The following is a 16,005-nucleotide window of genomic DNA, read 5'->3' as shown; positions in this document are numbered from 1 at the left end:
TATTATAAGAACTGCTGAAGGATTGGGGTCGGTTTAACGGTTTTTAAAATATTTTTTCCTTCCCCTGGTGCCGCCCAGGTCCCGCGCCCCCTTTTCCCAGCGCATGCTTCCCTCTGTCCCACGAAGACAAACTGCCGATACGCTGGAGCTTTCCCGCGCGCCCCGTCACGTGACGCTCCCAGCGTCACTGCTGCCGAGAGGGAAAGGCGGCGGGTTGGCCGCCATTTTTTCTCCCTCGACGGACGATGCGGCGTAGGCTTCGCCCCGCGTTCTCACTGGCTCTGCTCGTGCTGCTGTATGGACCACCGCCCGGAGCCCGACCCTCCGGGGTCCCTACACACGGTGAGCCCCCGTTCCCGCGAAGTGCGGTGCCGGCGTCGAAGCCGCTTGTGGGCCGGGCACTGACACGTTCGAAGGAATTAACTGCGCCTGCGCATGGAGTACGCTTCACCCTCTCTAAACTACGACTCCCGGCAGCAAGTGGTGTTTGGGTGTCAGCAGTGAAGGCGTGGTCCTCACGTGGGAGTCACGTGTACAATATTTGAGCCGGTGGGCAACGGATTTGCGCGCGGTTTTTTGCATAGAGTTTGAGGCGTGTGGACCTGCTTGTGAGAGTCCATTTTTTGGAGAGGGACGGAGAACTGTATCGCCTCTTCCGGCCGTAGTTTAAGTCGCAGCGGAAAGATACTTTTGAAACACGTCTCTTCACGGACACGCTTTTTGCAAAGGACACCATTAAGCCGTGTTACGTCCAACGTTGCCCTGTGTCGGTATTTGTTCTAATTTACCAAGTTCGGAGACAAGCACACGTCAGCTGCAGCTCCCACTTTGAGGTTTCAAGGGCGCTGCTTCCACAGCCTCTGGGCTTTTGTGCAAAGACAATATGATGATCTTAACAATGTGATCATAACTTGGTTTATCTTGACGTTACATTGATAGCAGGCATTTTTTGAGAAGGCTACAGCAAAAAAAGAGAAAAAAGTGTATGTCAATGAGTATGATGTAGTCTGTTCGCGTTGAACTATGGCTCGGGAGACCTGAGTTCAAATAGACACCAAGAGAGCAATCTTAAGAAGTTAATGGAACTTGACTGACCAAGCTGAGTGAAGTTCAAAGTTCAGCATAGGCTGTACAGCCCTAAAGTTCAGCATAGGCTGTCCAGTCAATTCGTGGAGGAGTTGGGCTATATATCTTAAGTATACTGTAAGTATACTGTAAAATAAAATAAAAATCCTTCTAGTAGCACCTTTGAGACCAACTAAGTTTGTCGTTGGTATGAGCTTTCATGTGCATGAACACTTCCAATGACAAACTTAGTTGGTCTCTTAAGGTGCTACTAGAAGGAATTTTTTTATTTTACTTACATTATACTTAAGATATATAGCCCAACTCCTCCATGAATTGACCAGCTGACCTGGAAATCCACTGGATTTCAATTTGCACATCCCTGTGGATCTTGGGTTTGGATTGTCCCCTAAGCCACCAAGCTCCCTGAGCATAACAATGCTGTTATATGGATAACATGAGGAGGGAAGACTATGAATACTGCCCTGATATTGAATAAATTGTATATAAACAAAGCACATGGATTATGCTGTCTTTTGAACATTGGGATATCATCCTGTAAGTATGTGTCCTTTTATTCTGAGAATCAAAGAAGCTGCGAAATTATTTTGGATTCATTTCCGATAACAAGGGATGGTGATTCAAAATGGGTTTGCTTCAGCTCTCTAACAGGTGACCCATTTTTGGAATTGTTGTACTGAACCAATCAGTTTAAATTAAGTGGCTCTAAGCATCTTGCTGAATACAGATTGTGTTTTATGGAACACTTACATTCATTGCATCTCACCAATATAACTTGTGGTTTTTTTTTTTAGTTTGTGGAACAAGGCCTCTTATAGATGAGAAAAAAACTGGGACTCAGATAGAAGGTGATCATGAGGCTCAGCTCGGGGCATGGCCATGGCTTGTTAGTCTTCAAATTTACCGTGTTTTTGAAGGCGGGTATCGTCACAAATGTGGTGGATCTTTAATTAGTAACAACTCAGTTTTGACAGCAGCACACTGCATTAAAGAATGGGTGTATGTATCTTTATATTTTGTCCATTTTAGGTATAAGGGAAAAAATGTATGGGTTCTTTCCCCCCTCTTTTTGCTTGGTTGCTTGATGTCAGGATTCTGTGCATATCATTTTGGTAGGCTTCTCACGAATCTTAAATAATAATATGATTTTATTAATACAATTTCTGAAAACATACTCAGAATAAGCTATGTTTCAATCATGGATCCAGTGCTTTAGAATTACTGCATTTAAGAATGTATTTTATGCTATTTGAGATTTTTATGTACGAGTCACGCTGCTGCCAAGGGTGTTGAGTGGCATCTTCAATTGTTCACATTATCCAAGTGATGTGTCATCTCATGAAGACCTGTGATTGATCCAGGGCCATCAGTTCAACACTATCTCAAATAATACTCAACCTTTCTTATATTTTCCAAAAGGAATAAGAATGGCAGGTAACACTGGATCTGAAGCGTGTGATTTAGAACTTAAAGGTAAAGGTAAAGGGACCCCTGACCATTAGGTCCAGTCGTGACCGACTCTGGGGTTGCGCGCTCATCTCGCATTATTGGCCGAGGGAGCCGGCGTATAGCTTCCAGGTCATGTGGCCAGCATGACAAAGCCGCTTCTGGCAAACCAGAGGAGCACATGGAAACGCCGTTTACCTTCCCGCTGTAGCGGTTCCTATTTATCTACTTGCACTTTGACGTGCTTTCGAACTGCTAGGTTGGCAGGAGCTGGGACCAAGCAACGGGAGCTCACCCCGTCACAGGGATTCGAACCGCCGACATTCTGATCAGCAAGCCCTAGGCTCAGTGGTTTAACCACAGCGCCACCTAGATTTAGAACTTAAAGATGCACAAATTCTGAATGGTGATTCATACAACCATCTTGAAGAACTTCCATGGGGGGATTTCTTGATTTCACTGGACCTTGTGAAGGTGTAGCTACACATGGTGATTCAACAACTTCATCACCAGTATGTGAGGTTACTAGGCAGCTTAGCTTAGACATGGTGCGCTCAGCACTTACTCCACCCTACCAGGTTCTTATACTGTACTGTGTTTCAAGGGTGATTCTGGACTTTGAGCAGCAGTTGCCCATACCAAGTAACTGTTTATGAAGCTTCACTCACTCAGTTTCGGCGTTTGGGTTCCGAAAGGTTCGTCAACTGAGATGTTTGAGAACCGAGGTACCACTGTATTGCAGTCATAAAATCAATCCCTTGCTGAATGAAAAGCCAGTTATAACATTGCTATTTGTATTAAACAGTTTGCCAAAATGATATCTATTCTTTTTTTTTTTGATTAAGGGAAGTACATTTGAATTGAAGTGGAATTATTACTGCATGTTTTGAGCTTTGTTATGGTGTTGCTCAGAGTTAAAATTCTCTTAAGCAGCAATTTTGTATTAACCATACAAGGGGTTTTTTTGTCCTAGGAATCCAGAGTACTGGAGAGTTGTGATTGGCTTGCGTCATCTTTATAAACGTCATACTCATACTGTCAATTTCCGGGTGAGAGACATTGTGGTCCATTCTAATTTCAAAGTGAACAGCTATGGCAATGACATTGCTTTATTTGAATTAATAAAGTTTGTCAAATACAATGAATATATTCAGCCCATCTGCTTACCTGACATTCCTCTTCTAGTGACAGACAAGAACCCATGTTATATAAGTGGATGGGAGGGAAAAGAGGAGAGAGGTAAATCTTTTGTTTTTCTCCATTCATAATAATCTAATATTAGTTTAGTGCAGTGTTTCCCAAACTTGGGTCTCCAGCTGTTTTTGGACTATAATTCCCATCATCCTGACCACTGGTCTTGCTACCTAGGGATGATAGGCATTGTAGTCCAAAAACAGCAGGAGACCCAAGTTTTGGAAACACTGTTTTAGTGAACACAGAAAGCTTTGTTGATATCAATACATTGAGATTTATATCACCTGAGGAAAACCTGGGTTTCGCTTGCATGTATTCTTAGTGGGGAACTGCTGGCTGGCAGGATGATACATAAATTTATTGAAGTTCAGTCTTATTCCTAGTCTCATTATTGACTGGGCACTGGTTTTTTTTGGGGGGGGGACGACGACCCCCAAACCCTTAAAAGTGCCAAACAATTAAAAACTGGGGGCAGGGATTGAACATGTGGGCTCTGTGGCTCTCCCTTAACCAAACAACCACCAGTCTCTGCAGTGTTGTCACTTTTAACATCCTGTACTCTTTCTGCCCAGAAGCGAATGGAGGGGGGCTTGCATCCATTTGGAACTGAGTTTTGAAAGGAGGCATGCTCAGCCTACATACAGCCCAGCAGAGAACTTTGAAGTCTGGTTTCTATCTGGATTTTCACTGTGTCCATTTGTTAGTACAGTAGGTATCTTTTGCTGGTGCCAGAGGGTGCTTGCAGGTGCAATGGTGTCCCCGACAGATGTAGCCCACGACCAGCAATTATGCCACAAATTGTACTTGCTTACAGCTTAGTCTCGTCACACGCACACTTTTACTTGGTCTTTCATCCCATATCCAGGTGGGGTGGGTGGAGTCCCCAGGAACAGATGCCCAAAATTGTCCTGGTCCTGTATTGCCTTATGAAACATCTCAGCCTTATTATACTGCTAGAAGTCTCCTCCTGTGGTTGACCCTTGCCTGTTTGTTGCTTATATCAGTAGCTGGCAGGATGGGTTAGAGTGGGGAAATTGGGGAAATTGTGGACTTCTGATTCAGTAGGGGCAAGAATGATTCCGTTGCCATAGCCTTGTTTCCTAGCACCATTACAAATGATTATTTTCTCATGTCTGCGAAGTATATCCAACCTTTCCTACGGCCTCTAGAATATCCTCACAGGTACCATAGAATTGCACTGTATTAATGTATGAATTGTTATCCATGTGCATGATGTGGTATTGACTCATTGCACCATCTTTACCCCCAGCCACACAGGCTGCTCACTTAAAGATTGCATCATTGGAAAGATATACAGTAAAAGGAAAATACCACAGTAAAAAAAAAAATACAGCAGCCTGCTAATCTCATGTACTGTTAACAAAATAAAAAATAAGAACCACCACAGGTCACACGGTATGACAGTCACACAAGCATAAATGAGATCGCATCTACAGTTTCATGTTTTAGCTGACAAAATTTTCTGTTTCTCCAAAATGTTAGAAGGAATTCTAAGCCTTGTTTGACAACACATGTAGATTCTGCACAAGGGGATGAAGGTCTGCTGCATCAGGCTTATAACATTTGTACTGGATGCAGAAGGTTGAACACAAGCATACTTCCAGTAATATTTTGTGTTTTCTTTACAGGTGATATGAAATATACATTACAAGAATCTCAGGTAGACATTATACCACTGTACATCTGTGCTAGACATCGCTGGTATTCAGGGCATGGAATATCAAGGGATATGATTTGTGCTGACTCTGCAAGTGGACACGAAAACACCTGTAAGGTAAAACAGAGATATTTCCACTGTAAACCATGTTACCAACAGATGCTGTTATGTGGCTTGCTTAGACAAATTATATTGCCTGGTAGAATGTCAAAGTAGCACTAAGTAAATTTACAAAATAAAAATTAAGATTACAGTACATTGTGTGATAAAATAGACAACAGAGACAGCCATGTGAAATTCAAGTGAGATAATAATGTTTGTAAAAGTGCTCTCAGCACTGTAAAAATCTAGAGCAAACACAAGTTCTTGTCTGCAGATTCATAGACTTAGAAAGGGTGGGGAGGAGAGGGGATGTGAAGGGGGAAAGGGCAACTTACTTTTTATAATATAGATATGGAAAGAAACTGATTCCAGTTGTGGTTGAAAACGTGTTACCATTAATACCAATTTTTTTATCAAATAGAACTATAGTAAGCTCACAGCTTGCACACATTCAGTTTTATGTATGTGGCACAAAATAAAAAGGGGATGGGATTCTGGGGGAAATGATTTTGACCGTCCCACCTTCCAATGAACCCGGTGGGCTTTGAGTGTACACAATTTTGGCTTTAGGCATGCTCCCTGGAATGTAACCCCCACATAAGTTGCAGGCCCTTGGCTGAGTGGTGAGAGGGCAAGATAGAGGAGCCATATTTTTTTTTCTAATTTGAACACTTGTACCACTTTGCTTCCAAAGAAAAAAAGCAACCTGAAAGCAGAAAGGGGTGTGTGTGTCTTTCACATAATCTCTGTGCATCACCATCACCACCACCATGTTATGAGAGCTAAGAATTGTTAGATCATATTGTATTCTTGGGATTTTCGCTTGATTTTAAGTCTTAAGTTTATTGACCATGTAGCTGGACTCTTCAGAACACATGATAAGGTTCTATAAACAACTTATCTGCAGGTACTATAAACCAGCCAAAGTGAGATTACCCAATAAAAAGATTTCAAGATTTATCTGTGTTTCCCTAGAAAGCATTGTTTTCTTTTGACATGAAATGCATTGTTCAGACTAATTAGTTTACAGCCCCTCTGCATATAAAATACTTCAGTATAAGCAACACTCAAATTTTGATTTTATATTTTTCATGTTCCAGGGGGACAGTGGTGGACCTTTGATGTGCCATTTCCCAAATGTTTCCTAATATTATTTGATAGGAATCACCATCTCAAGCATTAGCTGTGGCCAGCAAAAGTATCCAGGAATCTATCTTGGTACAATTCATTTTAGAGACTGGATAGTTTCACACCTACGTGGTAGAACCAGCACTGTGAACATTAAGTGTGTCCTGATCTTTTTGACTGTGAAGTGGCTAAGCTTTCACCTTGTTCTATAAAAGGTAAAGTTCCTCAAAACCCCACAACTGATTTTAATATATTTAGCAATATCAGCCCATTAGTCAGCTGTCAGTTTGTTATTTAAATTCAATCAACCCTAATTGAAAATATTTGTTCTTAATCTGAAAAGAAATACCGGTAGTCATAAGGCAGTACCTATTTAGTTGACAGTAAGCCTCACTGAATTCAGTGAGAATCAGTTCTGAGTAGATGTAGGATTGCACTGTTATTAGTGCATTAATAATATATTATTTGTATATCGATTATTATTATTTTTATAAAGCAAACAAGTTGATGTTTACCATAAGTACAATTAGTGATCTGTGAAATCTTACGTGACAATTTTATTTGCAAACAGCATGGTGGGGACCATTTATCAGCAGGAGGTGGGGTTCATTTTTAGACCTCTGGTGGGAGGGCATTCCAAAGGGTGGGTGCCACTACCGAGAAGGCCCTCTGCCTGGTTTCCTGTAACTTGGCTTCTCATAGCAAGGGAACCGCCAGAAGGCCCTCGGCGCTGGACCTCAGTGTCCGGGTAGAATGATGGGGGTGGAGATGCTCCTTCAGGTATACTGGACCAAGGCCGTTTAGGGCTTTAAAGGTCAGCACCAACACTTTGAATTGTGCTCAGAAACGTACTGGGAGCCAATGTAGGTCTTTCAGGACCAGTGTTATGTGGTCTCGGCGGCCGCTCCCAGTCACCAGTCTAGCTGCCGCATTCTGCGTTAGTTGTAGTTTCCGGGTCACCTTCAAAGGTAGCCCCACATAGAGCGCATTGCAGTAGTCCAAGCGAGAGATAACTAGAGCATGCACCACTCTGGCGAGACAGTCCGCGGGCAGGTAGGGTCTCAGCCTGCATACCAGATGGAGCTGATAAACAGCTGCCCTGGACACAGAATTGACCTGCGCCTTCATGGACAGCTGTGAGTCCAAAATGACTCCCAGGCTGCACACCTGGTCCTTCAGGGGCACAGTTACCCCATTAAGGACCAGGGAGTCCTCCACACCTGCTCGCCTCCTGTCCCCCACAAACAGTACTTCTGTCTTGTCAGGATTCAACCTCAATCTGTTAGCCGCCATCCATCCTCCAACCGCCTCCAGGCACTCACACAGGACCTTCACCGCCTTCACTGGTTCTGATTTGAAAGAGAGGTAGAGCTGGGTATCATCCGCATACTGATGAACACCAGCCCAAACCCCCGATGAGCTCTCTCAGCGGCTGCATATAGATGTTAAAAAGCATGGGGGAGAGGACAGAACCCTGAGGCACCCCACAAGTGAGAGCCCAGGGGTCTGAGCACTCATCCCCCACCACCACTTTCTGAACACAGCCCAGGAGGAAGGAGCGGAACCACTGTATGACAGTGCCCCCAGCTCCCAAGCCCTCTAGACGGTCCAGAAGGATGTTATGGTTGATGGTGTCAAAAGCCGCTGAGAGATCCAGCAGAACTAGGAAACAGCTCTCACCTTTTCCCTAGCCCGCCGGAGATCATCGACCAGTGTGACCAAGGCAGTTTCAGTCCCATGATGAGGCCTGCCCGACTGGAAGGGATCCAAATGGTCCGCTTCTTCCAGGCATGGCTGGAGTTGTTCAGCAACCACTCGCTCAATCACCTTGCCCAGGAATTGAAGATTTGAGACTGGGCGATAGTTGGCCATATTGGCCGCATCTAAAGACGGTTTTTTAAGAAGTGGTTTAATAACCGCCTCTTTCAGCGGGTCTTGGAAGGCTCCCTCACAGAGAGAAGCATTCACCAACCCATGAAGCCCATTGCCGAGCCCTTGCCGGCTAGCTTTTATAAGCCAGGATGGGCAAGGATCAAGGAGACAGGTGGTTGGTTTCACTCGTCCAAGCAGCCTGTCCACATCCTCGGAGATAACAGATTGGAATTGATCCCACACAACTTGACTAGACAGGACTCTAGCACTCCCCCGCCCCGGCCCTGCTCCCACGGTGGAGTCTACCTCTTCCCAAATCTGAGCGACTTTATCTGCAAAAAACTTTGCAAAATCATTGCGGGAGATCATGTGGCCTGTACTGGGCCCCGATGGAGCAGGTGGTTCTGCTAAATTGCGAACCACCTGAAAGAGTCTCCTGCTGTTTTCCGCAGATGCAATAGAGGCGGCGAAGAAAGTCTTCTTCACCGTCGCTACCTCCACTTGGTAGGCTCGACATTGAGCTCTAACCTGTGTCCGGTCAGCTTCAGAATGAGTTATCCGCCACCGGCGCTCTAGCCGTCTCAGTGATTGTTTCATTGCCCTCAGATCCGTGGAGAACCACGGGGCTGTCCAGGCTCCATGCAATCGGAGAGGGCGCTTCGGAGCCAAACAGTCAATAGCCCTGGTTAACTCCACATTCCAGCGGGCCACCAGGGAATCGGCTGAAAGGCCATCAACATGGGATAAAGCATCCCCTATCACTCTCTGGAAACCATTTCGATCCATTAGGTGGCACTTTAACCCATTGCCCCTGGTTACTTTGGACCAAAAGATGTCAATAGCCAGCATTTTTGCATATTGTTCAATGTTACAGAATGCTAAACAGAGGCATACTACCAGCTGTATTTTATGTATTCATTATAGGTAGACCAAGAAATATATTGCAAGAATCTGAAATAAAAGTTTTTCCACTCAATAGTGGAATAGTCTGTAATAGTTACGATTGGCATAATGGACGATTATCAAGGAATCAGCTTTGTGCTGGCTCTGAAAGTGGACATGTTGACACTTGCCTGGTAAAATGAAGATAATTCTGTTTCAAAACAAATTGAAGAAAATTTGTCTCGTTGTTGGTAGCTCAAATATCATTACTGGATGAGGGTAACACCGGTCTACCAAAGCACTTGGAAAATTGAAATAAGTTGCTGTTTCTTCATTTGATGAAATGGTCTCATTGACACGTCACAGTAAAATTCAAGCAAAGGCATAATTTCATGTGCCTAATATTAATTTGAGATTGCATGCGGCATAATTCCAAAACAAAATTTAAAAAATCCTTCCAGTAGCACCTTAGAGACCAACTAAGTTTGTCATAGGTATGAGCTTTTGTGTGCATGCACACTTCTTCAGATACACTGAAACAGTAGGCACCAGACCCTATGTATAGTCAGAGGGTGGGTCTGGTCTCTTAAGGTGCTACTGGAAGGATTTTTTTAAATATACTAGTAGCTTAGGAATAAGAGTGGGGACTTTTGAGTTTATTTTAGAAAGAAAAGTGGGGTATATATTTCAAAACATAAAATAAATGAAAGCAGAGCAGTGCATAAAAACTCAAGGTATTCACTTATTTCCACTTTGCTTCCCTCCAAAACAGAATTTGGCAAGAGAGGGTGAGGCAAGAATTGTAATAAACACATGGCTCTTGTTAAGGTAGCTAACATTAAATTGAATATCATGTACCGTGTTTCTCATATTATAAGACATGTCTTATATTTATTTTTTCCTCAAAAAAAACCACTATGGCCTATTTTCAAGGGATGTCTTATTTTTTTCCTCCTCCTCCTGCCGCGGCCGGCATTGCTGCTGTGCCTATCACTATGTCTTATTTTTGGGGTATGGCTTATATTCCTTGAATGCTTAAAAATCCTGCTATGGCTTATTTTATGGGTATGTCTTAAAATATGAGAAACAGGGTACAGTACTATTATTGACTAGCTTGATTTTCAGGGTATGTATATTGAGCCTATGTCTAGAATTCCTCTCCCCACCCACCCCAAATGATCACATTTTTAAAGTGGCCTTCCTGTTGGTACTGCTGTTGAGCCACAAAGGAAGATTACTCAATCCATTATTTCCAGACTCATCCTTATTTCCTAGCAATGATTATTTTCTCTTGATGATTTCTGAGAGGTAAAACTCAAAACAATTGTATCTCAATCCCTCTGCATGTGAAACCTTCCGAATACTGTCAAAAAACACTTAGATTGTCTTCTTTATTTTCCATTTTCCAGTGAGACAGTGGTGGTCCTCTGATGTGTGATTTGCCAGATGACCAGTGGAACGCCCCCCCCCTTCAGATGTCAAGCAAATAAACAGCTACTTGACACCTGATGGCAATTTTTTATATGCCTAATGTTTTACCATTTTTATATCGGACATGGATGGCACTACTGCTCTAAACCGCTGTACTTTTGGGCTTGCCGATCAGAAGGTTGGTGGTTCAAATCCCTGCAACGGGGTGAGCTCCCATTGCTCTGCCAACCTAGCAGTTTGAAAGCACGCCAGTGCAAGTAGATAAATGGGTATTGCTGCAGCGGGAAGATGAACAGCGTTTCCGTGTGCTCTGGTTTCCATCACTGTGTCCTGTTGCGCCAGAAGCGGTTTAGTCATGCTGGCCACATGACCCGGAAAGCTGTCTGTGAACAAACACCGGCTCCCTCTGCCTGAAAGCCAGATGGGCACTGCACCCCATAGTCGCCTTTGACTGGACTTAACCGTCCAGGGGTCCTTTAGTTACCTTTACAAGTTTTTAATGTTCTGTAAGCTGCCCAGAGTGGCTTTGGAAACCCAGCCAGATGGGCGGGGTATAAATAATAAAATCATCATCATTATTAGGCATAGCAGTCCTCATTTATCAAAATCCCTTTAACTGCTAAAAGCACCCATGCCCCACCCCTTTGCCTCTCTTAGCCCCGATTACTTTCGTAAAATACGATTTATTGTAACGGGCAAAGTCCGCATCAGCTGCCATCGCTGTCACATTTCACCAGGCGGTTTTTTGGATTCCTAACCTCGGATTGAATAATAGGAAGCTTCGCTTTCGTAGGGCAAGGGGAGAGGTCATCCCCATCCAGGGCAGTCTCGAGCAGGTCGGCCGCCCTGGCGCTGAGGGGCGGGGATCCCTCCGGCGCCCCCGCCCTCGCAGGGCGCAGCATGGCTTCCACGGGCTTTGCCACATAGCACCCGGCCTACCGGCCCGGTGCCCTCGCATCCCGCGCTACCGGGACTCTACCTAGAGCCGGCCCTGTCCCCATCCTCTCTCATTACCGGCTCTCGGGATTCCCTTATCGATCCCCGACAGGAGACTCCCGCCCCGAGGAACAAGCGATCCAACCGACGGGCGTAAAGAAGGCGCGGAAGCTCCCGATGCGTGCGTCGCCCCCCTTCCCCTCCCCCGCGCTAATGTCACTTCGGCCGGACGAGAAAGTTTACTCGACGGACGGTGCGGCAAAGCCGTCGCAGGGCAGCCGCTGCTGGTGCTGCTGCTGTGTCAAGCCGTAACCATGAACCTAACATCTCTGCTTCCCACGGAGGGTGAGCCGGGCTTTCTTCGTCCCCCGTTTAGGATTGCCCAGCGCGCCGCCAAAAAGCGGGCGGAGCTGTGCGTGGTGTGCGCTTTCCCCGAGGAAGGCGGGGAGCGGGAGGGAAGCTGCTTCAAAACCTCCCGCGCAACAAGCGGCGCAGCTGGGGAGGGAAGGATGCGATGGCATTGGATCTCTCAAATCAAGCGGGTGGTTTCTTTCCTGCAGGTCAAGGCCCATGGCTCCGCCGTGAGGAGACTCCGCTTGGACAGGGAGGAGTGCGGAGCCCCTTCCCATCCCTCCCCGTCTCCTGGCAAGCGGCTCTGGGGGTGGCATTTGGGTCCTGGAAACGACCACTGTTTATACTTTTAGATATGTGTGCATTTATGAATATTTATTCTATATTTGAGACCTCCTTAAAATACTTATAGCACTATACACTCATCCTTGAAGGTTTATGCCCCCCAAAACTAGGCAGCCTCGAAGGTTGCTGCCTCTGGTTTCAGGCGGACCTTGTTCCACCCAGCCAACTTCTTTGTTGCTACCCTTTCTGCTCTGCTGTGAAATCTATCATCTCTGGCTGACACAGATTTCACAAGGTGTTGTACAAGATTTAAACACTCTGTTACACATACTGTAGCCTACTGGTCAACAAGTTACCATAAATATCCTAGTTTTGAGCTTTTTAATAATACAAAAACAAATACCCAACTTGCAGTCCTAACTAGCCACTCTGGAGTTCCTCACACAATAAAGTTTACATGCAAACACACCCCTGTGTTTGGGGTGGGTAGAATAGTTTGTAATACTTGAAGTATACACACTTTAACCTTTCAAATTATTGTAGATATAATGTATTCCTTCCTTTTAATGAGATTGAATCACAGGTGGTGTTATTTTTTGTTTTTCAAGATAAACAAAAAACAAAAAAACGCCTCCATCTTGAGCTGCCCAGCGACACTTGCTGGAAAGAAAACAACCCAGAGCTTACCTGTAACAATGTTTGCAGTGAGACCAGACCCTGAACTTGAAGCTGCAATCCTTGTAAATACCTTGATTCTGACCCAGTAGGCTATTGTGGCTTGTTTGTGTGTCCATTCCCTGAAGGATGAGGGCAAGGAGCCCACATCAGCACGCTTACCTGTAACGATGTTTACAGCAGGACAGGATCCAGACCCTGAAAGCCTGTTCCTGGCAAATTCCAGCAATTATGGTCTAGAGTGGGATGGTAGATATATGTGTATATAATATTAATGCTCAAACCCCAATGGATGAGGCCACATCCATTTCCCTACCTGTAGAGGCTGTGGATGGCAGTGTAACTTTTGAAATTGCAGAAGAAAATAGACGAGCACAAAGAAAAAGAAGCTTTAACTGAAGAGCAGGAGGAGGAGATTCTGTAGGTGAGAGTTTTGTATCTGAATGATGTGCGTGTTTGTGTTTTATTAGTATGTTGGTTTCCCTTGTTAATAAAGCTTCTTTGTTTTCTACAGGGTGCTATATAACTACGTAGTGGTAATTTTGATGAAGCATCAATCGATGGAAAAGTACTTTTGAAACTGCAGGAGAAAATGGAGTATGGAGAAAAGGAAGATTTAACTGAATAGATGGATGAAAAGAGCTTGTCGGTTGTTAATATCTGTCCTATGTCCGAGCCCTGAATGCCAAAGGGTGCATGCATGTGTGTGTTTCTGATGTGTGTAAATAAAAATGATTTGCTTTAAACATCTGTGTGCATACCTTTATCAAACAGCAACATGGCAAAGCCTGATTACTGATTCAGGCTTTCCCAATTGATCCATATTTCCTAGAAAACTGTATACAGTATTTTTTTTTGCCTATTCATGAGATGCAAATTCAAACTTATTGTTTTTCATGTTCCAGGGGGACAGTGGAGGACCTCTGATGTGTTACTTTCCAGATTACACCAAGTTTTATCTGATAGGAATCACCAGTTTTGGTGTTGGCTGTGGCTGACCCAAACTTCCTGGAATCTATATACGTGCAAAAAATTATCGACCATGGATAGATAAAGCAGTCACAATATTCAGCAGAACTTCTATGAGCTTGCAACACATTCTCATGTTTTTGACCGTTGGATTGGTAACCTTCCATCTTGTACTATGAAAAGTCCTGCTGTTTTGGAATTTTATATTTTCCCTTTTAAAACGTATTCATTCTTCTTGAAAACAAGTATATGGCGCCATTTGTTTTTATAATAATGAATGCTTTGTACTCAGTTGCTTAACCTTGTCCAAAATGAATGGAAAAATCCTTCATTAAAAACGTCAATCCAAAAGGTGTTGTTCAGTTACATTTATTTTGGGGGGGCTGTAAGTTATATTGTGAGTATTGTACTGATCGGCTGCAATATGAAAAAAGAGCATGGTTTCAGAACATGCAGAAAATTATAATTTAGTATGTGAAAGAAATGCTTTAATTCTTCATAGAGGCATAATCTACAAAATTAAAATGACCCTATCCCAAATATATATTTCCATATTCTATAAGAAATGTACCATTGCCATGCTTTTCTGTATCATTTAAAAAATAAAACGTAATATACAGTTGAATACAGGCGTATTTGAAATAATAGTGTAATTTTTTTTAGTCCTTATCCCCCAAAGGAGCATCTACAAATGATAATTTTGTCTATAAGATATAGTTCCATGTTTATTGTTATTAATTGCTTTCTGCAACTTCTCTTACAGCAAAGTAAAGTATTTAATGATTTGGTGTTAAATGGGTTTGGGGGTCCTCTACAATCCTGTAATTTCATACTGGTAAAATTGGGTTTTTCAGAAGCTATTACTAAAATGGTCACACCAGTTTCTTCATTAAGTAAATACCGTGTTTCCCCTTTTTTAAGACACCGTCATAACTTTTTCCCCTCAAAAAAAACACAGGGTGGCTTACTTTCGGTGGGATGTCTTTTTTTTTTATATTACCGGTACGGTTTTTATGGCTCAGGGCGCTGCTGGGCTCTCTTGAATGCTCGGCGCTGCAGCAGCCACCGGTTCCGGGTGGCGGGGCGGCAGGCGTCCTTGGCCAGGCCAGGCGGAGGCCGCTGGCTTAGGCACTCCGCCCGCCGCTGCAGGGCTCTCCAAGCTCCTTGGCCGGGCCAGGCAAGTGAAAAGCAGTGAGCCCAGCGATGGCGGCAAGCACAGATGCGGCAGGGACGGCGGTGGACGAGAAGGCGGAGCGCGGGGATGCAGCCAGCAAGGCGGGAGCGCAATCAGCTGTTAAGCGGCGCTCTTGGAGTGCTGCCTCACAGCTGATCGTGTTCCTGCAGTGCCGGCCGCATGGAGTGACTCTGTGAGTGGAGGTGCCTTGTGGGGCTTGGTTTCCGCGGCGCGGAAGTATGGCTTATTTTCGGGGTATGTCTTATATTTCTCAAATGTTTAAAAATCCTGCCATGGCTTACTTTATGACTACGTATTTAAAAAAGGGGAAACAGGGTACCTAGCCAGGTCTGCTAAGTATATACTTACTGGTATTTACACTTGGGCCAAGATGTTGCAATTGAAACTACTGCTCCTGGAAAGTGAGCTGTAGGGGGGAAATCTCTAGTTGCAGATTAGCTCAGCAAGGTCTGAGTATGAAAAGGGAAATCTTATCTGTACTTTGGATGGCAGTGCTAAAACCTGAGACATAAAAGCTTGGAGCTAAAGGGCACCTTAAACCTAGGTTCTGGGCACAACAACGGAATGTCTAGGCATGCTTTTTTAATCACAAGAATACAAAGCTGAAAATGAATGAACTGCAGCTAAAATATTATGTTCATTTTTCACATGGTCTAATCCAGGCATCCCCAAACTGCGGCCCTCCAGATGTTTTGGGCTACGACTCTCATGATCCCTAGCTAACAGGACCAGTGGTCGGGGAAGATGGGAATTGTAGTCCAAAACATCTGGAGGG

General features: G+C 44.2%; 1 protein-coding gene across 1 annotated transcript; it reads left to right on the top strand.

The window, feature by feature from the left end:
* Window positions 1–189: 189 nt before the first annotated feature.
* Window positions 190–14,663, top strand: LOC118081596 (transmembrane protease serine 12-like). Its single transcript, XM_088664383.1, has 4 exons — window positions 190–342; window positions 1,881–2,215; window positions 5,207–5,521; window positions 13,581–14,663. The coding sequence occupies exons 1-4, from the start codon at window positions 246–248 to the stop codon at window positions 13,590–13,592; spliced, it is 759 nt and encodes a 252-aa protein (XP_088520509.1). The 5' UTR covers window positions 190–245; the 3' UTR covers window positions 13,593–14,663.
* Window positions 14,664–16,005: the final 1,342 nt, after the last annotated feature.

Source organism: Zootoca vivipara, chromosome 2 (genome assembly GCF_965207765.1).
Source record: "Zootoca vivipara chromosome 2, rZooViv2.hap1.1, whole genome shotgun sequence".
NCBI lineage: Eukaryota > Metazoa > Chordata > Lepidosauria > Squamata > Lacertidae > Zootoca > Zootoca vivipara.
The sequence above is the reverse complement of the archived record's forward strand: the minus strand, read 5'-3'. Positions and strand labels throughout refer to the sequence as shown.

Bases quoted from the DNA above. Each gene is read 5' to 3' on its own strand.
- LOC118081596 (XM_088664383.1), top strand. From the start codon at position 246: ATGCGGCGTAGGCTTCGCCCCGCGTTCTCACTGGCTCTGCTCGTGCTG. The intron at 343-1,880 runs GTGAGCCCCCGT...TTTTTTTTTTAG, and splicing joins CTCCGGGGTCCCTACACACG to TTTGTGGAACAAGGCCTCTT. The intron at 2,216-5,206 runs CTTAAATAATAA...AGCTGACAAAAT, and splicing joins TTGGTAGGCTTCTCACGAAT to TTTCTGTTTCTCCAAAATGT.